The 26,333-nt window shown below is 41.1% G+C and overlaps 1 protein-coding gene and 1 long non-coding RNA gene across 5 annotated transcripts in view; one reads left to right on the top strand and one right to left on the bottom strand.

The window, feature by feature from the left end:
• Positions 1-26,333, bottom strand: part of LOC147352761 (uncharacterized) — an 81,304-nt gene that overhangs the window by 17,229 nt on the left and 37,742 nt on the right. For both annotated transcript variants that reach the window (XR_015146953.1, XR_015146952.1), the window contains exon 2: positions 2,309-2,422. This is a non-coding gene — a long non-coding RNA (uncharacterized LOC147352761). The remainder of the gene's footprint in view (positions 1-2,308; positions 2,423-26,333) is intronic.
• The window catches only part of ANKFN1 (ankyrin repeat and fibronectin type III domain containing 1), a 480,938-nt gene that overhangs the window by 428,290 nt on the left and 26,315 nt on the right, over positions 1-26,333 (top strand). For 2 of the 3 annotated variants that reach the window (XM_086355668.1, XM_086355667.1), the window contains exons 14-17: positions 2,682-2,897; positions 15,460-15,626; positions 18,368-18,518; positions 20,051-20,542. In XM_086355668.1, coding sequence (XP_086211794.1) covers positions 2,682-2,897; positions 15,460-15,626; positions 18,368-18,518; positions 20,051-20,242 — 726 coding nt within the window. In that variant the 3' untranslated portion in view covers positions 20,243-20,542. Of the gene's footprint in view, positions 1-2,681; positions 2,898-15,459; positions 15,627-18,367; positions 18,519-20,050; positions 20,543-26,333 lie in introns of those variants that run through there. The other variant, XM_086355670.1, reaches the window with a different exon arrangement.

Below are 26,333 nucleotides of genomic sequence, written 5' to 3'. Positions count from 1 at the left end.
TATAAGTTTGCTCCCTACATCTGTGACTCTATTTCTGTTTTGTAAATAAATTTATTTCTACAATTATTTTTTAGATTCCTTCACAGCTTTTAGAAATAAGTGTTAATGAGCTAAAGCCAGGTAACAATTCATGAATATTATGTCTTTTTCATTTTTCAAGGTGGGGGCAAAAGGATTTTACCCCAATTTTATTGTTTTCCAGGCCTTCATATCTTATTCCAGACTTCCTTCAACTTCCCGTGGCACTCCAAACTGAATACAGATCTTTAAGTGTTGTGCATCTGTCTAGGGCTTACTGACAGCCCTGAGATGTGCTGTGGTTACACCCTAGACGCTTGCTGGTGAACCATCATATGGCTTTTATCTCTCCTCACCATGTAGAATCCTCAGGGCTCCCAGATCTCCTAATCTTGACTGCATAGCATGACAGGTATTAAATGGTCTGTTCTTCCTTCAGGCTCTAAAGAACCCCACTTTTGTCCCCTTAGGATATGGCTGCAATTTACTTTCACAAGGATATTCTTCTTTCACGTTGGGCTCTTCCCAGAGCTAACTATCTAATTCAATTAACTATCAACATAGAATTTCAGAAAGATTTTTAGTGCTTTCTGTTTAGTCCCTTAGTCAACACATCCAAAGCTAAGAGTGGACCAATGGTAATAACTCTGCCTAAATGAAATGACCATCTCATTCAATGTCTACCCACCCACTTGGATCCAAAGCAAATCATATTTTCCAGTGTCCTAATGATGATACGTGAATTCAGACAACAAAAATTTCTTGAGCTATTACTACGTACCAGGCACTGTGCAAGGAACCCAGAGAAACAGAGATGGATCTCACGACATTTACATCAATCCACAGGAGAGCCAGGGTCATGCTAAGATACAAGTTGGTACCAAAAACAGTAGAGGACAAAAGAGGAGATGCTAAATTCTACCTATGAGAGTTGAGAAAGTCCTCCCAGAGAAGGTGAAACCTGAGATGAATCTTAAAAACAAGTAAGTGTTGTTTTCCAGTGGGAGCAGTGAAGAAAGCCTATACCCTACCTACCTGTATCAAGCTTGAGAGTGTACAAAATAGTTTCTCATACATTGCTTGATTTAATCCATCACTCTCTAAGGTAAGGATTAGCATAAGGGATGTCTGAGCTATAAGGACTCTTAATTTTAGCTGATGAAGCTCGGGGCCAGAAAGAGTAAGTCATTTTTCAAAAGTCTAAGTGTTAATGAACAGCAGCCAGCCTGAAACTCAACACCAGGATAACTAAAGACTTAACAGCAGTAATGTGCTAGAGTCAACTTGTCCTCACTTAGAAGAGCCAACTGTTAAGTAGTCAGAACTGTTCAAAGCCTGCTATCAAACTTTTGGTAACGTGAAATAAAATATTGCAAGAGTATTTACACCACAAAAATTGGCATATTCTATATATCAGGACTTTTTTTTTTTTTTTGATGGCCGGTTTACCAGCATGCCATTGCTGATTAAGCCAGTATGACCTTGCAGCAAACTGCTTTATATATAAGGCTGTAGTAAGAGCCCTACCCAAATATTTCCCTATGATATAGAAGTTAATTGTTGGAAAGCAATAATCTGACTGAGTAGTTAGGCCATTTTTTAAAATAGTAAGCCTGCCAAATAAATTTTTATAATGTCAATAATTATTTATGAAATTTCTTATTTCTCAATATGCATTCTGTCCTTGTAAATTAAGAAGAAGAAAAAGACACAGTGCCTACCTATGAGGATCATGCCAACGTTTTTGTAAATGTGGATACTGATCAGCTGGCTCATTCATTTTTAGGTCATCCTAATTACTTATACAAATTCCAGTTCTACTTTTGCTCTCCTGCTAACAGGCTATCTTGTCAGCACTTATGTGAGCTCACAAAAATCACAGCTAAGCTCTGAGATGATTAATAATTTTAAAAAAAAACATAGATATTCAAAGGAAAGGGGGATTTTATCCTATTCATCCACTGCTCTAAGTTAAAAATCTCTAAACTTTGCATATTTGTAAAATTGCTTATTTTAATAACATCTGCCTGGGCCTCTCCAAAATTTAATGTGGCATCCTTCTCGTCTTACCTTTCTAAAAGTATTGTCTACCTTGTCGACCCAGCTCACAAACAATTTCAACAAAATTTTAAATAAATAGAACTCTCTGAAATGCAGATAAGTCAAACCAGGCCAATCTTCCAATTAAAGTATCTTGAAGGGAATGTGCAGTCATTTGGGGACCTGTACAATGTGCTACATTGTCAATTCACTTCTTCATTTTGAACAACCCCACTTCATACCAGCTTACCGTAGATCTCCTGAAAACTCCACAAGTAGCATACTTGAAATATCAGGCATTTTTCTTTAAAACATCTGGGATTCTCTTCAAGTGTTGGTAACTGAGGTTTATGTGCTGGTGTGTCTATGTGGGTAAGAGATATTTACAGACATTAAATTTGCTTAAAAAAACATAATTTTTGTGCCTCTTGCTATAATCTTCGCAGGCTTATGGTAAAGACATTTTCTTTGAGCTTCTGCTAAGTACATTTCTATGATGCTACATATTCTAAGTTTAAATCTGCTTAACAACAACAAAACAGCTTCTCAGAAACATCTTCTGTTGCAGTTATGTCGCTTTGTTTGCACATGATCAAAGCTACCAGAAATCTGTTCATTTCTAGAATTTACTTGGGACACACAATTTGGGAAGAGTTTACTATGAACCCATTAAAGATCGACATGGAAACATCCTCATAGTCACCATCAGAGAAGTGGAGATGCTCTATTCATTTTTCAGTGGAAAATGGATGCAGATCTCGAAACTGCAAAGCCAGAGGAAGTCTCTCTCGACACCTGAGGAGCCAACAGCCTTAGACATTTTACTGATAACCATCCAGGTATGTAGTCTTTTCAATTTCCTAAAACATTTAAAGTTCCAAACTCACTTAACTGAGGCTCTAGTGACATATACCAAGAGCCATTTACATATGCAGTAATGGAACGAAGAGGTCCAGAGACATATCATTGTTTGCATTCCACACATAGGAAAGATTCAGAAACATCCTTAAGTTCTTCACTTCTACAAGCCCCTTCAAAGGCCCAAACAACTTCATATTTATAATTTTCTATTCTTTTCCTTAAGGAAAGCATCAAAAATGGAGTTATTTTCAGGCCCCATCAAACTTGGATTTGCCCCTAAACATACAGCTAGAAAATGGCAGAGCTGAAATCTGAATTCAGATCTTCTGTTGGAAGCAGGATTCTTCCTGCTGTTATAACATCACATTTGGGGGCAGGGGTTAGGATTTTGGTGAGTAGGGGACGGGATAGAGAACTAAATAGTCATGGAGATGCGAACACCAGGCAGCTGAGATCCAGCTTCTCACCTGGACGGCAGAGCTGGAATGCAGACCTGCATCTTGTGCTCCAAGTTCCGTGCTCGCTCCATGCCACCCCACCGCCTCGGGTGTTCTTTCTCTCTCTCACACACACTCTCTTTTCTTTTTTGTCGTGCTGGGTCTTCACTGCAGGGCGCAAGCTCTCTAGTTGCCCTAACGGCTTGTGGGGTGTCAGCTCCCTGACCAGGGATCAAACCCACATCCCCTGCATTATAAGGCAGGTTCTTAAGCCCTGGGCCACCAGGGAAGTGCCCTCACACGTTCTTATGTGAACATGGGCTTCAAGCTGTGGTTTTGTTTTGTTTTTTCCTTCTTTTAAACCCAGTGATGAGAACGAGTTCTGTAGAGCTCTCCAGTCGTGTGGTAAAGCTAGGAGAAACAACTGCCTTAAGGCCTACATAACCAATGGCATATATCCACAAGACGGCCAATCTGGAATAATGGGAAAGGGCTCAATCTCACAAGCCAAACCTAAGCCTTGACCCAGTAACCCCACATGATCACCCTAAACAGCTAAACCCCTAGCCTGCTGACTTAGGTCCATCCTCCACCGAGGGGTGGCTAGTACAATAATCTCATCTTTCTATGCTCCTCTGGCCCAGATCAGGATAAAGTCCATCACAGCAAAGGTAAGCTAACCGGTCAAAGCCAATACCTCTGGATTTGGTTTCATGGAGTTTGGGTTCATATGAAATTTATAGAGGGTGATGGTGTGTGTGTGTGTGTGTGTGTGTGTGTGTGTGTGTGTAGGTGGGAGCAGGGAACACAGACACATTCGTGGTTCCCCTTTCACCTTTTATAAGTAAGTGCTAAAAGAAACATTTTAAAAATCATAATAAATTGGGCTTTTACAGGGTGACTAATACACTAATCCCTTATAGGGATAAACTGGAGTCTGGGCTACCTTGCTCCTAGAAAACGAAACACATCACAGGCCCCAGCATGATATAATACCTGGTTTCTCCTAGACTTATTACATTAAAAATGTGTTACAGGTGCAGAAAAATTCCAATCTGGCAAAAAGTTGTTAGAGAAGGAGACCAAAAATAGAGGCAAGATCAGGTTTCCACACGGATCCAAGTGGAAAATTTACCCCCGCTGACTGGCACATTCCTGCTTGATGTCATTCCCACCCACCCCCTACTTCTCTTTTTTCCTCCTCCTACTTTTTCTCTCTCCCCTCCTTCCCACACAGGTCTCACACTAAAGAGGAAGTGGGTGAATAAAATCCCTAGGGTAATCACTCTTAGACTTAACATTTAATTACGTTAGGAGGTAGCCCCACCAATTCAACATAGAGATAGATCATGGTATTGACCAAAGGAGGCTGGATAATTCGCACAATTACAGGCCACAGACCATTCTTTTTTCTTAGGGTCACTAGAGTGATGACCACTAAGCCTTCTGATTGGAAGCCTGAGCTTCTTTCTGTTTCATCACACCACATTCTGAGGCACTGCTATGGAATAAGGCTGACAGGATGAGTCTTGACTCCACCGTTCCTGTTTATGTCACTGCTGCTGCTGCTGCTGCTGCTAAGTCGCTTCAGTCGTGTCCGACTCTGTGTGACCCCATAGACGGCAGCCCACCAGGCTCCCCCGTCCCTGGGAACTCCGGCAAGAACACTGGAGTGGGTTTCCATTTCCTTCTCCAATGCATGAAAGTGAAAAGTGAAAATGAAGTCGCTCAGTCGTGTCTGACTCTTAGCGACCCCATGGACTGCAGCTCACCAGGCTCCTCTGCCCATGGGATTTTCCAGGCAAGAGTACTGGAGTGGGGTGCCATTGCCTTCTTACTAGAACAAGTTATTTAATTTCTTACCTCCTGTCCTTCCTCATCTGAAAATAAAACCAACTTCACGGGTCTCTAATGAGGATTAAATGAGTTAAATATATAAAGCATTAGAAGAACAGCACAAAGTGAATGCTTAGCAAATGCTGTTGTTGTTGTTATTCATCAGTCGCTAAGTTGTGTGTGACTCTTTGTGACCCCACAGACTACAGCATGCCAGGCTTCCCTGTCCCTCACTGTCTCCTGGAGTTTGCTCAAATTCATGTCCATTAAGTTGGCGATGCTATCCAACTGTCTCATCCTCTGTCACCCCCTTCTCCTTTGGCCTTCTCTCTTTCCCAGCATCAGGGTCTTTTTCAATGAGTCAGCTGTTCGTATCAGGTGGCCAAAGTATTGGAGCTTCAGCATCAGTCCCTCCAATAAATATTCAGGATTGATTTCCTTTAGGATTGATTGGTTTGATCTCCTTGCAGTCCAAGGGACTCTCAAGAGTCTTCTCCAGCACCACAATTCAAAAGCATCAATTCTTCAGCACTCCCTTCCTTTACGGTCCAACTCTCACATCCGTACATGACTATTGAAAAAGCCATAGCTTTGACTATATGGACCTTTGTTGGCAAATTGATATCTCTGCTTTTTAATACACTGTCTAGGTTTGTCATAGCTTTCCTTCCAAGGAGCAAGCGCCGTTTAATTTTATGGCTGCAGTCACCATCTGCAGCGATTTTTGAGCCCAAGGAAATAAAATCTGCCATTGTTTCCACTTTTTCCCCTTTTATTTGCTATGAAGTGATTGGCATTAGATGCCATGATCTTAGCTTTTCTAAGGTTGGGTTTTAAGTCAGCTTTTTTACTGTCCTCTTTTTCACTTTCTTCTTTCACCCTCAGAAGACTTTTTAGTTCCTCTTCAATTTCTGCCATTAAAGTGGTATCATCTGCATATTGTTGTTGATATTTCTCCTGGCAATCTTGATTCCAGCTTGTGAGCCGTCCAGTCCGGCATTTCCAATCATGTACTCTGCATACAAGTTAAATACACATGGTGACAATAGACAGCCTTGTCGTACACCTTTCCCAATTTTGAACGAGTCTATTGTTCCATGTCCGGCTCCAACCATTGCTTCTTGACCTGAATACAAGTTTCTCAGGAGACAGGTCTGTCTGGTATTCCCATCTCTCAAGAATTTTCCAGTTTATTGTGATCCACACAATCAAAGGTTTTAACACAGTCAATGAAACAGAAGTAGATGTTTTTCTGAAATTCCTTTGTTTTTTTTCTATAATCCAATGAATATTGGCTATTTGATCTCTAGTTCCTCTGCCTATTTGAAACCCAGCTTGTACATCTGAAAGATCTTGGTTCACATACTACTGAAGCCTAGGTTGAAGGATTTTAAAACATAACCTTACTAGCTTGTGAAATGATCACAATTGTATGGTAGTTTGAACGATCTTTGTCACTGTCCTTCTTTGGGATTGGAATGAAAAATGACCTTTTCCAGTCATATGGCCACTGTTGAGTTTTGAAAATTTGCTGACATACTGAGTGCAGCACTTTAACAGCATCATCTTTTAGTATTCTAAATAGATGAGCTGTTAGTTATTTTTATTATTTCTCTACTCAGAAAAATCCAACCAATACTAGGTTCTCCTCGGGGCACACCCAGTTCATCTCCTCCTCATCCCTACTCTCCCAGGAGACCTTAAGTACTGGTTCATTCAACCCTTGGAGTATTTCACTACTTCCTCTCCTTTACATAGAAGTAAGGAAAAACTGTATAAATTTAAACTAAAAATAAAGACTATCTGATCCACAATGGAATTTTCAAAACAAATAAGGGCTTTAACACAATCTGGACCCACAACTAATGTACTAATCCTTTAGGGCCCCAGGGAACTTCCAGGGTCTAACCCATTCAAATTCCCGACCCTCTCAAGTATCAGACCTTCATAACAGGCCTCTCTCATGTATCTGGAAGGGAAAGAGAAACCCTTCCCACAGTTTTCTGGGAAGGAAAAGGGAGTTAGTACAGACAAGTTAGAATCCCCCTGAGCAAAGTAACTGGCGATGAACGCACAGCTGACCCTTGAACAAACATCACAGGAGTTAGGGGTGCTGATAAGCCCACCTCCAGCAATGAATTCACATATAACTTTTGACTCTTCCAAAATTTAACTACTAATACCATATCACTGACCAGAAGCTTTACCAATAACATAAATAATTGATTAACACATATTTTATATGTATTATCTAGTATATTCTTATAATAAGATTGAGAAAGGAAAATGCTATTAAGAAAATCATAAGGAAAAGAAAATACACTTGTAGTACTATACTGTATTTATCGATATCGTAAATTGATATCATCTCTTTACAAGATGAAACCTCCATCTGTCAGTACCTATCAAAACACTGTCTTATACAAAACACTGTAGATGTTATGCCCATTACAAACTGTTGATGTTCAGTTGCTTAGTCATGTCCGACTCTTTGCGACCCCATGGACTGCAGGAGGCCAGGCTTTCCTGTCCTTGCTAGACATCAAAAATGAAAAGATAATGTGAAAAAGAAATTCATATTTATTTATTAAGTATAATAATTCACACATTGATAATAAAGAAGCAGCAGTATGATTGCTTTGTGGTAGCCTAATCAATCCAATGTTGCTGAAGCTGAAACTCCAGTACTTTGGCCACCTCATGCGAAGAGTTGACTCATTGGAAAAGACTCTGATGCCGGGAGAGATTGGGGGCAGGAGGAGAAGGGGACGACAGAGGACGAGATGGCTGGATGGCATCACTGACTCAATGGACTTGAGTCTGAGTGAACTCCGGGAGTTGGTGATGGACAGGGAGGCCTGGTGTGCTGCGATTCATGGGGTCACAAACAGTCGGACACGACTGAGCAACTGAACTGAACTGAATCAATCCAATTGTTTCACAGTAGCCTATCCTATCGGAGAAGGCAATGGCACCCCACTCCAGTATTCTTGCCTGGAGAATCCCAGGGACAGGGGAGCCTGGTGGCTGTTGTCTATGGGGTCGCACAGAGTGGGACACGACTGAGGTGACTTAGCAGCAGCAGCCTAGCCTATACGCTATGAATGGTCATGAAATTTTTATGGCATACAGTATTACAGTCACATTCATAATACAATATAGGAAACATTGTTACTTTAAAAAAAATCTAATGTGATGATAGGCTTATAGGCAGTTTCTCCAAATATGAGAGACAAAATATACTATATGGTAATGTAATTCTTTGAAAGCAAAGTTATAAACCAGTAAGAAAGCTAAAACATTACTAATTTTACATTAAATATTCCTCACCTTATGCCTATGTAAGGATAGGCTATCCACTTCAATACAAGTCTTGTACAATACAAATGTATACATTATCCTACACATATATTTTTGCATATTTACTGAAATCCATTGATAAGTAGACTCACACAATACAAACTCATGTTGTTTAAGGATCAACTGTACTTCCATCAGAAAGGCCTCTCTCGGGTGCTGAGTTTCTCTGACCATAATCTTCAGGGATCACTTCAATAACTAGAAACTTCACCGGTGAAGTTTTTTTCTGAAGATTAATCTCTCACGCTTATACTTTAAAGTTTATAACACTTTGTCACATCTATTTGACCCTCATGAAAACCTAGTGAGGTTGAGTGGGAAAACTGTGTCCAATTCATAAATGAAGCTATGGATTTCAGGGAAGTAACTCACCAAGGTCATACCAGCCAAAAATGAGCCTGTGGGCCTAGGACCCAAGTCTTCTGACTCCTAGCCTGGTGCCCTTCCCATCTGCAGGGATGCTTTACTCACCGTCCCCCTCTTTTTCTCTAGACCCTTTTTAAAACTGTGGTCCTAGAGAAGCTATGATGAAGCTTGCCTGTATCTTCCTCCTATCCCTGCTTTCCTTCTCTTGTTCTCCTTAGGCATTTCCTGCACCTGAAGACACCCAGTATCTTCTTTTTACACCTGAGGTGCTCAGGACCAACTATCTCTTCTGTCCTTTTCTGCTATTTTCCTGAACATTCCTGCTGTGCCTCCTAGGATCACCTATCATAGGGGTTTAACACTACTGAAATCAGCAAGATTAATGGAAATGAGTCAATTGGACTGGGAATAAGAAACAACTGGGGTCACACAAAAACTTGTTCCTCAGTGTTCAGAGCAGAAGTATTCACAACAGCCAAAGAGTGGATAAAACTAAACGTCCAGTAACTGATAAATGGATATAAACAAAAGTGGTAATTCATACAATGGAATATTATTCAGCCATAAAATGAATGAAGTACTGATCCATGCTCACGTGGATGAAAGCATTATGCTAAGTTAGAAAAAGCCAGCCACAAAATGCTACACGATTAAATACCCAATGCAGGCAAATCCATAGAGACAGAAAGTAGATGAGTGGTTCCAGAGGCAGAAAGAGGAGGGACTGTGGAATGACAGCTAATTAATGCAAGGATTCTTTCTGGAATGATTAAAATAATCTGGAATTAGGTAGTGCTGATGGTTGCACAACCCTGTGACTTTAAAAAACTGCTGAATTTCATACTTTAAAAGGGTGAATTTCACGGTATATGAGTTATATCTCAATATGAAAAAGTGGAAGTAATAAAGACTAAGGTTATCTGGAGAGCCCTTGTCTCATCTGAAGAACAGCCCTATTCAGCCGCAGCTAATTGCAGTGGAAGAAAGTGGTCCCAATGTTGAAATCTTTTTCAATTTTTAAAGAGAAGTCAAAAGTCCAGAATTTTGGATTAAATTTCTTTATTTTTTTAAAGTTAGAAAATAATTCAGAAACTTTACATTCTTGGCAGCCTGTATAATCTTGGGCCACCGGCCACCATTTTATGACCTCTGCTAACCCTGGACAATTCAGCTTCCAGGCCTTATCCAACCAAACAAAAGTTAATGGACAAGCAACTAATGTTGCTCCTCTAACAAGCTCTGAGGCTATCTGGTCAATGAAGAGAAGATGAGTAGCCCCTCCTCTGTACCAGCACCACATGTTCTCTCCCCAAGGTTCAGCCCCAGACCCTCACTACATCTGGGCCTCTCACTTCATATTTAATAAACATTTTTTTCAGCACCAACTATGTGCCAGGAACTCTTCTAGGTGCTATAGAAAAAACAAATGATTAAGTCAAGGTCCTTGCTTTCAAGGAGTTCAGTCAAGGGAGGGAGACAGACATGTAAACAAATCAAGGTAATACAAGGCAGAATTAAACCAGAGCCTGATAGCAGCACAAACAGTGTACTATGAAAACACAGACAAAGTGACTATTAATTCTACCTGGAAATATCAGGGAAGGCTTTGTAGAAGAGGTGACATTTGGCTGAGCCATGAAGTGTAAGTTCACAAGGTAGAGAAAAAAAAAGAAGGACGGCGGGGGGAGGGCAGTTAGAAAAAAAAGCAGAAGATGAGAGGGAGGGAAGAAGAAAGGAAGACAGAAAAGAAGGGAGGAGGGAAGAAATTAAATAGGTAATTAAATAGAGGGCATGGTTAAAAAAGAAACGAGGGTGGAAGCTGGAAAAGTAGATCCCACCCTCCCTTGCATCCACAATGGACATTACACAACCTTCATCACACCAGGCTAAGAAAAATTTACATGTCACTCTCACAAACCGAAATACGAGTTCCGTGAAAGGAAGGATCATGTCCTATTGACCTTGATGTCATTGACATCCTAGCATAACGCCTGATACCCAGCAGTAGTAGTGTGTGCTCAGTCGTGTCCGACTCTTTGCCACCCCATGGACTGTAGCCCACCAGGCTCCTCTGTCCATGGGATTTTCCAGGCAAGAATACGGGAGTAGGTTGCCATTTTCTTCTCTAGGTACTCAATGAAAGTTGGCAGAATGAGTGAATTCATGAACCAATAAAGAATCAAAGAAGAGAGATTAGGCTATATATGAGGAAGGGAAAAACAATCCATTTTGGTTGGAGGTAAGAGACTCAAGAGGACTGTAGTGGAAGTAGAGACTAGAAATGGAGATTAGAGGTCAAAGCAGGCAATACATAAACCCACAGGCATCTGACTTGGCTTAGGAGGCCTTTCTGGCTTCCCTGGTGGCTCAGCTGGTAAAGAATCCGCCTGCAAGGTGGGAGAGCTGGGTTCGATCCTTGGGTTGGGAAGATCCCCTGGAGAAGGGAAAGGCTACCCACTCCAGTATTCTGGCCTGGAGAATTCCATGGACTGTATAGTCCATGAGGTCGCAAAGAGTCGGACACGACTGAGCGAGTTGCACTCACTCACTCAGGGGGCCTTTCTAATGTACCTCAGATCATGTGAATAGGACATCTCTTTCTCTTCTCATGCATTTCACAGACTCCGAAAACATTCTGACTAACGAAGGATAAATGACTATGTGAAGGCAGGAAAACATATAGTAGATGCTCAGTAATAGTCATCACAAAATTGAATGGAAGACTGAATTACTGCATCCCAGAGTGACATTGTTTTTTACGTAACCACAGTATGTTCCCAACTCACTTTCTATTTGTGGTCAGTTCTGACCCCATGTTTTTTCTTATACTCATACCCATCCTATATTTTTACTCTTGGGTTTGGGTCTTTACAAGCACATTTTCTTATTAAGTTTCAACCCTAATTATGATAGGCTTATTTTTCCAATGCATAGGGTCATTCAGAGCTTTATTACTATTTTCCAGAAAATCAAAACCACACCAAATTTGGGACCCACAAATTTGATACACACATTCTTTATTTGTCTGGGACATCAATAAATATGCTGATCAGACTGGCTCTCAAGCCCAGTCTCCACTGCGCATCACTCAATATGTCCTGCTATCGCCATAATATCCCATCACCCACAAATCTTCAACCCTGGTGTTCAGCTTACAGATTATACTGGAGACATCTCCCTGGTCTATGGATTCTGTTCTTTTGCTATTAGAAATTAGAGTTGTCCATACGATTTGCCCATCACAAAACCAGGTTGACGCCTATGTAGTGTCTCAGGGTCTCCTAGTGACTGCAAATTGATTGCTTGATAGCTCACTCTCATTCTTCCCAAAGATCAATAAGTTGGTGGTCTTTAATTACCAGGGTCATTCTGTGTTTCTCCCCTTCCTATTTCAAAGATAGGCATATTTGCCCTTTTCCAGTCTTTAGGGACTTTTCCAGTTCTCAGTTACTTCTCAAAAATGGTCTGTGGCCACATGTTGTACACAAAGTACCCCTAGGGTGCATGTCATCGAATTCTGCTGATGTGAGTACTTCCATCTTTCCTTCTCTCATTAATTGTTTCTTTCTCTTTGATTACCTCTTCATGTCTCAGTATTTCACCTTGACTGAACTTCCTCTAGTTAACTATCTGCGATCAGCTCTGAAGACACAAGATGAAAACATTCAGCCTATCAATCACCTGATATAAGAGTTCCTTCCTTCTTAATCATGAAGTTAAATTCTTCAAGTCTATTTTTTGCCATATATCATAAAAGTTATCTGTTTGCTTTCCGATAATGCTAGGTACGTCCTCCTCCCGATTGTGATCATTCTTATTTTGTCCCTCTTCTGCTTTTCTCATACATTCTGTTTGTTTTTTTTTTTACTTTACAATATTGTATTGGTTTTGCCATACATCAACATGCATCCTCCACTAATAGATGGAGAAATATATATGGAATTTAGAACGACATACATTCTGTTTTAAAGATAAGGCCTGATTGCCACATGTGGCATACCTGTTATATGCAGAAATAATACTGGGTACTAAAGAAACTGCAATTAAAAAAAAAAAAAAAGCCCTGCCATTAATTTAATAATCTAGTTCAACCAAACAACATAAGAAAAATATAAGTTAAATACTCCTTCCTCTGTATGCCTACATTGCCTCTATTATAAGCGGGTTTCAGTATATTGTAATCATTCCTTTACTTACCTGTTTTTCTTAACCTCTTTAAAAGTAGGGATTATATCAGGTTCACCTGAAACCCCAGTGTCTCCTATAGGACCTGAATCTCAGTATGCTTGATAAGGATGTGACAAAGAAGACAATACAAAATGACATATGTTATTCTCACTGCAAGAATAATGGAGTACGTAGCCATTCCCTTCTCCAGGGAATCTTCCCAACCTAGGCACTGAACCCAGGTCTCCTGCACTGCAGGCAGGAGGGCAGCCCATGTTAGATGTTACAAATGGTTCATCTACAGAGGAGGGGTCACTCCTTCATACATTTCTGTTCCATAATGAATTCTACACCATTCTAAATACTTTTTTTTTCCTCTTCTTTTTTGCCTTCCTAGAGGTAGCATTGATTCCCTCCTTTTTTACCCCCTTTGAAAACAGGCTAAACTCTGGCATATAGGAATCCTTCTTTAAGAATAAGTTTCCTGAGTCATCATGCCTATTTTATTTCACCACCACACTGCTCAAATGTATACAAAGTCTTACCTACTGATGGAGGGGGAAAGGGAGCATCTATATCACCAAATGTTTATTATCTGAGTCCCTGCAGTCGTGTAGAGAAGCAAAAGTCACAACCTTAGTAAGTCGGCACTTCTTGCTGCCCCAACTTCATTCGGTCTCTGCTGCCTACGGAACAGTGTGATGGGATGATTGGCAATTCAAGGCAAATTCAGCGCAAATCTATTACAAGGTAAACTTTAAAATCTTGTAAAAGTTACAACATTTTGTGAAGCTGACGAAGACAAGGAGACCTAATCAAATAACATGCATCAGTTCAGTTCAGTTCAGTCGCTCAGTTGTGTCTGACTCTTTGCAACCCCGTGAATTGCAGCACGCCAGGCCTCCCTGTCCATCACCAACTCCCGGACTTCACTCAAACTCACGTCCATCGAGTCTGTGATGCCATCCAGCCATCTCATCCTCTGTCGTCCCCTTCTCCTCCTGCCCCCAATCCCTCCCAGCATCAGAGACTTTTCCAAGGAGTCAACTCTTCGCATGAGGTGGCCAAAGTACTGGAGTTTCAGCTTTAGCATCATTCCTTCCAAAGAAATCCCAGGGCTGATCTCCTTCAGAATGGACTGGTTGGATCTCCTTGCAGTCCAAGGGACTCTCAAGAGTCTTCTCCAACACCACAGTTCAAAAGCATCAATTCTTCGGTGCTCAGCTTTCTTCACAGTCCAACTCTCACATCCATACATGACCACAGGAAAAACCATAGCCTTGACTAGATGGACCTTTGTTGGCAAAGTAATGTCTCTGCTTTTGAATATGCTATCTAGGTTGGTCATAACTTTCCTCCCAAGGAGTAAGTGTCTTTTAATTTCATGGCTACAATCACCATCTGCAGTGATTCTGGAGCCCCCCAAAAATAAAATCTGACACTGTTTCCACTGTTTCCCCATCTATTTCTCATGAAGTGATGGGACCAGATGCCATGATCTTCATTTTCTGAATGTTGAGCTTTAAGCCAACTTTTTCACTCTCCTCTTTCACTTTCATCAACAGGCTTTTTAGGCCCTCTTCACTATCTGCCATAAGGGTCACTGACAACTGAGAATCTAGCAGAGGCAGGCCAGTTAACAACTGAAGTACACACAAGGAACAAGGATCGTGTAAGAGACTGACTTGAAGATCAGTTTTTTATGCCAGAGGGGAAAAAAATATATGGAACCTTCAAATCCTTTTGCAAAAATTATCCTGTTCATGATCACAGTGTGAAAGTCAAATATTAGGAAGCGCATTCCAGCTATCATATAATTTAGGAGTGACCAATTATAACTCAAGTGTTAATAAGATATATTGCTATTACTTGTTTCATTTTTCAAGATAATCAGTCAAATTCTCCTTTTTTCCTACTTACTATAAAACTTTGACCCTTTTCCTGACACCAATTGTCCTGAAATAATGAGGCTTTTCTATACTGCTTTATCAGTTTTTACACTTACAGTTATGCCCCAGCTAAACAATAAACACTCCAAGGATAGAAATTATGAATTCTATTTTTCTTTAGTACCTTCTTCTACCACCACCAGCCCATTCCAAATCACAACTCACACATCTACTTGTGGAGCAGAAATCTGAGGAAAATAAGCATGCAGAAAATATTACTGACTGCCTACCTGACTTGGAGGCTAATTCTCCTGAAGGTTAAGATGGCTGTACCCACAATATATTCTCAACAGTCATGATGGTGATATCCAAGTTTTCTAACTAATCACTTAGCCAGAGCTCCTTTAACTCATGACACAGTGTACCTAAGAAACAAAAAGAGATTATCTTTTAATGTATTTTTTGTTTTCTTTTTCATCCTACAGGATATTCTTTCCTATCACAAAAGGAGTCATCAGCGTCTCTCTCCTGGATTATATCTGGGTTACCTAAAGCTGTGTAGCTCTGTGGACCAGATCAAAGTTCTTGTTACCCAAAAGCTGCCTAACATTCTCTGTCATGTGAAGATCCGTGAAAACTATAACATTTCCAAGTAAGCTATAAGTTTGGGTTTTTCTTGTGATGAAACAATGGTTGAAGGGATGGGTTTGATGTGCCAGAAGGAATCTGAAATGTGACTGCGGGTGAAGTCTTTATGATGAGACGCCTTCAGGGGCCAGCACACGGGGGCAAAGGCATCGCTTGGTTTTAACATTAGGGTAAGCCTGTGAGGCTATAGTTCATGGAATTCTGTCCATGGAATTCTCCAGGCAAGAAGACTGGAGAGGGTTGCCACAGCCTTCTCCTGGGGATCTTCCCAACCCAGGGATCAGAGCCAGGTCTCCCACATTACCGTTAAAGGCATAGCTCGGTTTTAACATTAGGATAAGCAGTGCACCCATTTAAACAGGATGCTCTCCTTTCACTTTCCTCTCTGCAGCCACTGACATTCAGGTTAGTGAACAGATGCCCTTTTCTTTCAACACTTCTATTTCCAAAATCTTTTCTCCATAACCTAAAAAGTCATATTTTTAAAAAATCACTTGTGTGAACGGGTTCTAGGAGAGTAATTGATTTCCCCCTAATCTTAAAGGACCCTCCCTACTCTCATTCTTCCCACTCCTAATCCCCTGACCTAAGGACTCCATATGTTTCCTATGCTCTACATGGTTCTCTAGGGAAGAAAAGACATAACAAGGCCTGAGTTTCTGAAAACTTCTCTATGGTTTGGCATTATGGTGAATTGCCCTGTTAACTTTGGAAAAGCTACCCAATCTTGGTAATCTGACCCAGCTTTACAACTAGCCCTCTAGTAGCCCTCTGAAAGTCTACTAAAATGAACTGAATTGTGCTCAACACGCAAAGCTAGATAAGAAAAGAAAATGAACTTGGAAAAGGCTTTGTCAGGCTTCGGTGACAATTGAGATCATCCTAATTGCACCTACAAATTTCCTTAACCAAAGGAGACTCTAATTTGATCATTTAAAATCTGGTCCCTAAAGTGCGAAGGACTTATTAACTGTAGTGTCTCACAGTATATACTAAATATTCCTTGCTGACAGTGAAGGCGATGAGGATGACACATGAGGTCTTTAGAGCACTCGCCAGCTGCCATATTCTCCTTTCCCTTATCACACACACCCAGACTTTAAGTCTGCCATCTGGTGGCCACTTCTACAATCAGCAGTAGTTATCTCCGGCCTTCCCAAGAGGCTCGTTTGTGGGTGGATTCTGCAACGGTTACTTTCATCCATTTTCTAGATTTGTGTCTTCAAGGTTTAGATTCTATCTTTTAGTGGTTGTACCAACTAATTTCCATGTGCCAAGGACCCAAGTTTCATTTCTACAAAAGATTCCAGTAGCCTTCACTGTGCCAGTTCCATCGCCCTCATCCTTAAAGGCTAAACTGATTAGTTAGTGGTAGATGTTTAATGGTAATCCTCCTGGTAATTTATTTTCTAATTTGATTACAGATACTATTTTAGCAATGTGGTCCTTTAGATTTTGTGCATACTTATGCTAGTCAGAATCCCTCATCTAGTTTGGTATCAGTGATGGAAGAAAAGATACAGTTCCCAAGCAGGTTCTCAAAGATTTCAGTTATTTGTGAAGCCAACAGTATGCCCAGATTGAAGTGGGATTTAATTTTCATTTTTTTTTCCCTCTTATGGAGACAAAGGGTATATTTTTCCATAGTCTTTTCCAGTGTGGGAATTGAAATGAAACTGATATCATGAAAACAGAAACTTTTCTAAGAGGGGAGCTGGTTAAAAGAGCGTGTATTCTGATGCAAAGCTTATGTCACAATCAATTTCATTTTCTGGCTCATAGCTTGGAGCCCCAGTGACTATAACCCACCAGGGAGAGCCCTCAGAGGATTTTCACGAGGGTGGAAAACACGTTAGCACCTCCTCTCTTTCCATCCCAGAACAACAGGGCTTTCCTTTCCTCCCTAGCCTGCTCCCGAGAGCACATTGCTTCTCCTTGCCGTCAGGAGCAAATAGGCCAAATGAATCTGTTTAGAGACTTGTGCTAAAACACCTTACAGAAGCAGTGCTGCCCAAGAGGTATTTCCCTTGATCTTTTCAAGATCCTTTCGAAGAGCAGCTTTTGGGGGACAAATTGGATGTGCTTTCCCCCCACCTCCCTTCTTTCCCCTTCCTTTTTGCAGAACATTTGAAAAAGTTCATCGGGAAGGATGGTAGAGCGTGCAGAATAAAGACACAGATGACTGGTTTGAAAAGAGGACAAGATCAGGGATGTGTGGCCCCTGGTTCCTTTTATTGGAATTGCCTGGTGTTCCTGTTTGTGATTCTCCTCAAGCTTTTGGAAAGGGAAGGAAACCAAAATAGTGCCCACGATTACAACAGGCCAGGGTTGAAATGTGCCGTGTGGTTCCTTGCCTGAGTTGGATCAGAGTCCTGCGGTTACCCAACTGCTGAATTAACCAGCAGATGCCCCTGTGGTAAAATGTAGGGTCTTCGAACTTACAGGGGATCTTCAGGGAAAGAAAAATTATTTCAAAATATTTCAAAGCTCCAACCTCAAAAACGGATTCATTACAAATCAGACCTGCTGTTCTGAGGTATATGTGGTTTGATAGGTGAAATAAACTTGAAAAGAACTCATTTTAAGCTCTCTTTGGGTGGCAAAAAGTTCAAATTTCATGAACTGCATCAAGTTTCAACCACCAAAAATTGGTCATTCAGGTTCTGGACATATACACTGAAAATGTTCTGAGCTGTGTTCTGAACTTTCGTTGTATTTCTAATTTTAACTTGACTCAACATACAGGGAGGAGTGGGAATGGGTCCAAAAGCTTTCTGGCTCTGAATCTATGGAAAGTGTGGATCATACTTCTGACTGCCCCATGCAATTGTTCTTCTACGAGCTCCAGATGGCAGTGAAAGCTCTCCTTAAGCAGATCAATATACCTCTATATCAGGTACTAGTCTTTACCATTATTTTTATTTTCTTTTTATGACTCATGGAAACTGCATTATGGTGTAAAACTTGAGAGGTGAAAAATTACACGTATATACATTTTGTTCATTGATTTACATGTCGCTTTGCACATACATGCACATTTTCAGTCTGATGCCTACACGTGGACACTGAGTACACTTCTGTGCCTTTACTCTAGCTCTTCCATGCTGACGTCTTCCAAAGTTCCCAGACCCCACTTTATTGTGGTCTGGTCAAACAAGGAAAAATTGGCTAACCCACCCTGAAAGACATCGACTCTTAGCTTCAGGAGAGCATGAAGCAAGGGAAGTAAATAAATAAGTGTATAGTTAGATTTGCAAATGATTTCCTTAAGAACAGAAGATTACTGGTAATATAAATCTAGAGCAGTGGCCAAAGTTGTTCCATGCTATCTTTCCACAAACAGAAAATTTGCTGTCAAAATTACTTTCTTGTCTAAGTCCAAATGTGCAAATCTTACCTCCACTAATAAGCAACTTTTAAAAAAAGAAACCATTGGCTTAGAAGACAAGAGTGAAGGTTTACTAGGCTCTGTTTAGTGAGCTAATATCATGTAGCATTAGATTCTCTTGTTTTTGATCTGCATGTACCATCTCTCTGCACTCAATACACACACATACTATTCCTACACACACAAGTAAAATAAGCCAAGTTTAGCCTGCAAACAGGGAGACGGTAACAGGAGTGACTGGCTCTCTTTAAATAACAGAGAGACAACCTGAATTGGCCTCTGACCCAAGGAGACAAGAGGATAAATTAAAGACTCCAAGAGTGTTCTTCCGTTAAGGCACTGCTCTGATTACAAGTCAATGTTGCAAAGCTAGTCCAAAACAGCTAACGTTCAAAAAGGATAAATTGCACAAGATGCCATAAAGACACTAGGGGAGTTAACTGGATTATTCCAGGGGTGGCCATATACTCAGGAGGAGGGAAAAAAATGCCAGCTCAACTTCTGACAGTAGATACCATTAAAGGGTTTCTTGGGCTTAGCAGGTCTGAAGCAGCTCATATTTCATTGGTGACTCTTGGGCTACGCATACATTGGGAGCAGGCTGCCCAACTGCCTAAGAGTACATACAACATTTTTTTTTTTTTTTTGGTACTTGTAAAATTTTCTCAGTCCTTGGCCAGAAACTACATTTTCCCCCCTTAACCAACTTAAATTGAAACTAGTGGATTTTTAATTCAATCCATTTTTGTTGCTTCATGTAATTATATTCATCATTTTGAAAAGCCCACAGAACGCAATCATTTTCTGCTTTTATAAGAAGCATAAATGTTGTTTTCAGAGTTTATGTGGAACATTACTGCCTTAAATCTTGATTTTATATAGCATTATTAAATGGACTGAACCCTAATATTTATGTTGTATAAAAATTCCAAGCTTAAAGTCATGTAATTTTGTTAGATGTTTTATGCCAGTTTGGTGTTGTTTATGTAAGTGCCATGTTGTAACTCTCCTATTTTTCCTCCGCGCGTGTCCCTCTGCAGGCAAGGAACTTCCGCCTCTACACACAGGAGGTGTTGGAAATGGGTCACAATGTCTCCTTTCTTCTCCTGCTCCCTGCCTCAGACGACGTCTGTACAGCCCCAGGACAGAATAATCCTTACACCCCACACTCAGGGTTTCTTAACCTCCCTCTTCAGATGTTTGAACTTGGTATAGTAGCTTGTTTCACCTAGAAATATTAACCCAGCCTCCTTATAATAAAATCACAAAGTTATATCTGTTCCCCCTTGTCCCAGTGGAGGGTCAATAAATCACATGATGGCTTTGGCAACAACCCTTCCTAGAACTGTGTACAAGTCTGAGAGAAAGCAAAGCTCCAAGACTATGTGCCTGAGCAATAATTACTGAAACTTAGCTAAGGCCCAATGGAGAGGAGGGACTTCTAAACAGAAAGTTCAGTTATCAGGCTGCAGTTCTTGCCTCCCCCTTGCTTTCCTAAAGCATAAATATAAGAACTGATGTTTTCATGAAAAGCACTGCCCCTTCTCTTTCTTTTTTTCCTCTCTCCCCCTCTTCCTGCCCCCTCTTTCCTCCAACTGGGAAAAAAAAAAACTGAAATTAAAATGTAAAGCGTGTGTCAATTTAAAGCAGAAAAAGGTCTGTAACTTTAAGTAGTGCTAACTTATTAAATAGACTCTAAATTTCTAACAGACCATTGGAGAAATTGACAGGGTCTCCCAGGATGCAATATTGTGATTATAATGTGGGATTCTCAATGGTAGAAGATCTCATCCTGACTTTCAAAAATGGGTAGCCTGGGCCCCGGGTTCTCTATTTTTACAGAGACTCCTGCTGCCCACTGAAAATGTGAATAGGGAGGCTTTGTCTCCTCCCCATGCTTCATCTTGTAACAGGCCAATAAGAGGCAATTAACAAGAGTTCCGTCAGTTCAAATGGACTGTAGGATTTGTGGGAGTGGGAGTGAATGGGTGGGTGAAAGGAAGGCAGTCTCTCTTTGGATTGCTCCCCAGCTACCAGATTTAGAAAGAGACAAGGCAACTGCCTGATGTTTCACTTTGAGACCTGGGCATCTGGATTTGAATTTGTCTCAAGTCTCCCAGTTTCCCTTGCTCCAAGGAGTTTACATGCTCAAAAGCTGATGAACAGCAATTGTTACTTTCCAGAAGAGGGAAAGTTGTTAAGAGAAGCCTGAATCGGACTTGCAGACGGAGACTCGAGGGTACTAGGTCCCCTACTGTGTGGCACTGGCAATCAGTTAGCTTTCCTGTACCTTTTCTGTGCCACATGACTGATAATATTGGTCATACCACTCCCGAGATGCCTGGATGTGAATGTGACCATTTAATGAGTTCCCCATTAGTGAACATTTTTAGTCTATGATGTAACTGCACTGCTGTTACAAAACATCGTTTGAGTCAAAGTATCTCAGTTCAGGTCCACAGATACACATCAGGGGTCTACTGTAGAGATTAAGAGAGGAGTTAAGACAACGACTCTGCCCTCAAGGGGCTTTTTAGTACAGTGGTAGGAGTGAAATAAAAATACAAATTAAATTTTAAAATACGTATAATGTGCTTAAATCTTAAGTATTAAGTGATACTGAAAAAAAGAAAGGAAAGCACGTTTTCTTAAAGAAGGTATCAGAAAGCCACCTTGGAGAGAGGATATTTGTTGTAGGTGTTAAAGAATGGACTGGATGCTAAGAACAAGGATAATGAAATCTTTTTTGTCAAAGGGAGCAGAATGAGCAAAGACATAATAGAAGAACTCAGAAAGAATCAGAAAAAGAACACGTGGTCCAGTTGAGCTAGATCTGGGAAAGGACTTGAGGCAACAGTAGCCATAAACCTGTGAGGACAAGCTGCAGTCACATTGGGCAGTATTTTAAGAATCAGGCTGAGGAATACATTTAAGATGAACTGAAAGCAGGATTGGGGAGATAATTCAGAGGTTATAATAATATTTTGATGTCACAGCAGAAACAAATACAAAGGAAGCAAGTGTAGATGTGAGAAGCATGGGAAGCAACCGACAAGACTGGGCAGCTGTTTGAATGAGGACAGTCAGAGATCCGAGACATCTAAGCACCCCCGTGGTTTTCAGTTTCAAAGACCCTGAGGATATTGCTACCATTACCAGAAATAATGAAATCAGAAAAGAAAATGCTGTGGGGAAGAATATGATGCTCTTAGCTCTAAATATCTTGAGCTCAGTGGTAAAGAATCCACCTGCCAAAGCAGGAGATGGAGTTTTGATCTCTGGGTTGGGAAGATTTCCCCTGGAGTAGGAAACGGACATGTGCTTCAGTATTCTTGCCTGGAAAGTTCAATGGGCACAGATAGGAGCCTGGCGGGCTATAGTTCCTGGGGTCCCAAAGAGTCAGCCATGACTGAGCATGCACACACCTCGAGTCTGCAGGTGTTAATTCAACATCCAAGCGGACATATGCAACTGGCAGTAGAAATGCAGGACACAGAGTTGGTTACTAAACACAGGAATTTGGCTGGACTCTACTGATAACAGATGAAGCCATGAAAGTGAGTGATTTCCCATGGGTAGATAAATGACAGAGAAAAGAACTAAAGAAAACCCTTTACTGGAGAGTGAACTGAGAGCCCATTCTACGTAAAAAGGCCACACTGTTCCATGATCACAGACAAATAATACATGAGGCTCATTTCTCGATGTTTCAGTGGCCTGGGTGGGAACAATCAATGGTTTAGTATCAATCATGATAGTACACGACTCCCAAGACCCTGGAAAACCAAGCCCTGCAAGCATCCTATCTTTCTTCCTGGGAGGCTCCCACACTATTCTTGGGCAACCACTTTATCCTACCGCCTTTACTCTCCATTCTACAATTTCCTCTCTTCACTCATTTCTTCATTAATTCATTTATAAGTATTTATTAAGTAACCCACTATGTGCCCCTCTTCCCAAGTGGCTAAGTGGTAAAGAATCCTGCTGCCAATGCAGGAGACGCGGGTTCAATCCGTGAGTCAGGAAAATCCCCTGGAGAAGGAAATGGCAACCCACTCCAGTATTCTTGCCTGGGGAAATCCCATGGACGGAGGAGACTAGCAGGCTATAGTCCATGGGGTCACAAAAGAGTCAGACACAACTTAGCGACTAAAACTTAGCAATGTGCCAGGCATTCTTCCAGGTATTGAAAAATCAATGAACAAACTCCTCATGGAGCTAATAATATTCCAGTGGGGGAGACAAATAGTAAACCAATCAACAAACATTAATATTGGAAATGTCAGACAGTAGTGAGAGCTGGAAACAAAAATAAATCAGGATAAAAGACTAGACTGAAAGGACAGGAACTGCACTTTTGTATAAGATGATGAGAAAAGGCCTCTCTGAAGAAGATAATCTGAGCAGAGATGAGAGATTTCCATGAAATGAAAATCGCAAGCGCAAAGGCGTTAACAGTAACAGTGTGCTTGGCTGAGACATCAGTATAGATGGAATGTAGGCAAGCAAGAGCAACAAAGAGAGAAAATGATATCAGGTCAGCATCAGAAGATCATTCATGGCTTCATAGATCATAATAAGGACTTTGGATTTTATTTTAAGTGTGTTGGAAATCCAATGGAGATTTTCGAGTAGCATGACTTTTTAATATAAGCTTTAGTATAAGTAACTTTTAATACAAGCTCTGCAGAATACAGTAGTCCCATAGGTGTTCCTTCCTAGGATTACCGATGGGGGAGAGAGACGGTCCTACAGGAGGATGCTGTGAGACTCTATGAGCAGGGTCGAGCTGGTGCAAAGTGGTACAATCATAGACCCACTGCCCCCCACAGCTTGAGGGCTGATATCCCCAACCCTTTGGAGAGGAAGAGGATAGCACTCCTCTGCAGTTATAAAGCATGTGTCTGGGGGACAACAAGGCTCACTATTCATGTTGCCCCAGAAATAAAAGGAAAAGCCCTTAGAAACTGTCCTGAGATGTGGCCTCTTGGGGAGGCCTATACTGAGGAGGTCACCCTGCCCTGACCTCATGGGCAGTCACAGCTGACTGTAGGCCTATGAAGAGGAAAGCTGACTTTTATCGATTTCATTGACTCTATGACTTTGACTGCCTCGATGAGCAAGATTAAGAAACTGGGAAATTTTTTAAAGCCAGTTTGAAGCCTGGTATGCATTTTATACTTCAGTGTTCGGCTACATGCTTCATTCAACAAACATTTACTGAGTTTCCACTATATGCCAGTACTATGCTAGGGCTGGATACACAGACATTAATAGGACACAGTCTGCTAACTGGAAACCTAGAACCCAGTGGGGGATATTATCTATACCAACAGTCCCAATCCAATGAAAATTCTTCTGTGAGAGGTCAGTTGCTGAATTTCAGAGGAAAAACACCTAATCCTTTCTTACAGAGATAAGATCTAAGACAGACTTTGAAGTATAAGTAAACATTCAGGAAAAAAATAAAGGTAGACCAGGAAAGGAAAATCATTGTAAGCAGAAGGAATAGCTTGCACAAAGGTTTGGAGACCTAGGAAAAACGCATCTCACTTAAGTACACTCTGAGTAGCTCACTGTGACAGATGCTTCAAGCATCTGAGCAAGTGTGACGGGAGACAAAACTAAAATTGAAAAAAGGAACAATCACGAAGGGCTAAGCCAGTTAGACTTTATTCTATAAGCAATAAGGAGTCATTAAAATTTTTTAAGGAAAAGAATAATATGGTCTTACTGGGTTTTAACCACTCTGTGGATTGCAGGGCAACGAGAAAAGGGCTGGGCCTGGAGGCAATGAGACAGTTAAGAGACCGGCCCAGGTGGGCATTGATAAGAACTCAGATGGAGACTGCCACAGCAGGGGGACAGAAGAGAAGGCAGGGGCAAGAGGAATTTAGAAGTTAAAATCAATAGGACTTTGTGATTGATTCAATGTGGTTGAAGAGAAAGATGGAGGAGCCACGGAGTCTGAATAGGGTGCTGAAATGGATAACGCTGCCATCTACCAAAACAGGAAATAAGAGGGGAGGAACAGGTTTGGGGGAAGGGAGAGATGATGAGTTAGTTCAGTTTGACAAATGATGAGTTTTGTTTGAGGTGCCTGTGGGATATCCAGGCATTGAGCCTAATGGAATCCAGGCCACAAGCTTATAAGAAATGGCACAGTCCCAACCCTCATTCCTAATGCCCATTTTTCATGATTTAGGATACCATTCCTGAATTCCAACTGTCAACTCGTTCACTACCAGGAATCTTTAGAGAGGCATCTTATGCCCAGGTTCTTTCTGATACCTTGGCAGAGAACCACAGAACTAAACTGACCTTAAGAGGTAATCTTACTGGTTCCTTAGCTTCCAGACTAGGCTACATGGCCCAGACTGATGGGACTCTATTGAGTAAGAGACCTTTAGGAAGAATATTCTAACCTCAATCCTGTTCTAATATTCAAACTACTAAATGCCCCATTCTTCCCAGGGGGATGGGGAAAGGATGTGAACAAAAATTCACTTTGCATCTGATATGTGCCACATGCTGTCTAGGCACTTTATTATTATGTTGTTTTATCCTGCTGATGCTGCTGCGTCGCTTCAGTCGTGTCCGACTCTGTGCGACCCCACAGATGGCAGCCCACCAGGCTCCTCTGTCCCTGGGATTCTCCAGGCAAGAATATTGGAGTGGGTTGCCATTTCCTTCTCCAGTTGTTTTATCCTAGGTAGACATTATTATCCTCGTCTTAGCTATAAAAAAAAAAACAAAAAAAAAAAACCTGAGGCTCCCTGGGGTTATATGCCTATTATGAAGGTAATAAGTGGTAGAAGTGTAATTCAAATCCAGTTCTGTCTTATACCGAAGCCTGAGTACTTTCTGCCCTACAGTACCCCTAATCTGACTTCCAGTGTCGGTGCTGATGGCATTTTAGTCTGTCACTATCTTATAAAGAAAAAAGACAGAGAAAACACCACAGAAAATTAGTCTTCCTTTGTAAATTACTAACAAATCATGCGGTCTGGGATAATGCATTTTTGTATCCTTATACCATTTTGACTGCAAAATGCATGTGATTCACATTAGGAAAAAAATTAGAAGCTTCCAGTCTATCCTCCCCTTCTCAGTGATGGCTACCAAATGTATCATTGCTAAACCACAAAAGACCATGTTAAAGTCACATTTGTTAAAGTGACATTAAAGGCTCCGGATGAAAACCACTAGAGTGGGAAAGTGAAGCACCGTCCTTGTCGTTGGAAGGTCCTCGGCGCTCACTGTGGCGGGTGGCGCGGCCGTGTGGGCGGTGGGAGACCACCCACTGATCCGAGGCTCTGACCA

The sequence above is a fragment of the Bos grunniens genome, chromosome 19 (assembly GCF_055505025.1).
Source record: "Bos grunniens cultivar Pamir isolate PY7600 chromosome 19, Bosgru_T2T1.0, whole genome shotgun sequence".
In the NCBI taxonomy this organism is placed as follows: domain Eukaryota; kingdom Metazoa; phylum Chordata; class Mammalia; order Artiodactyla; family Bovidae; genus Bos; species Bos grunniens.
This window is presented reverse-complemented; position numbering and strand designations above follow the sequence as displayed.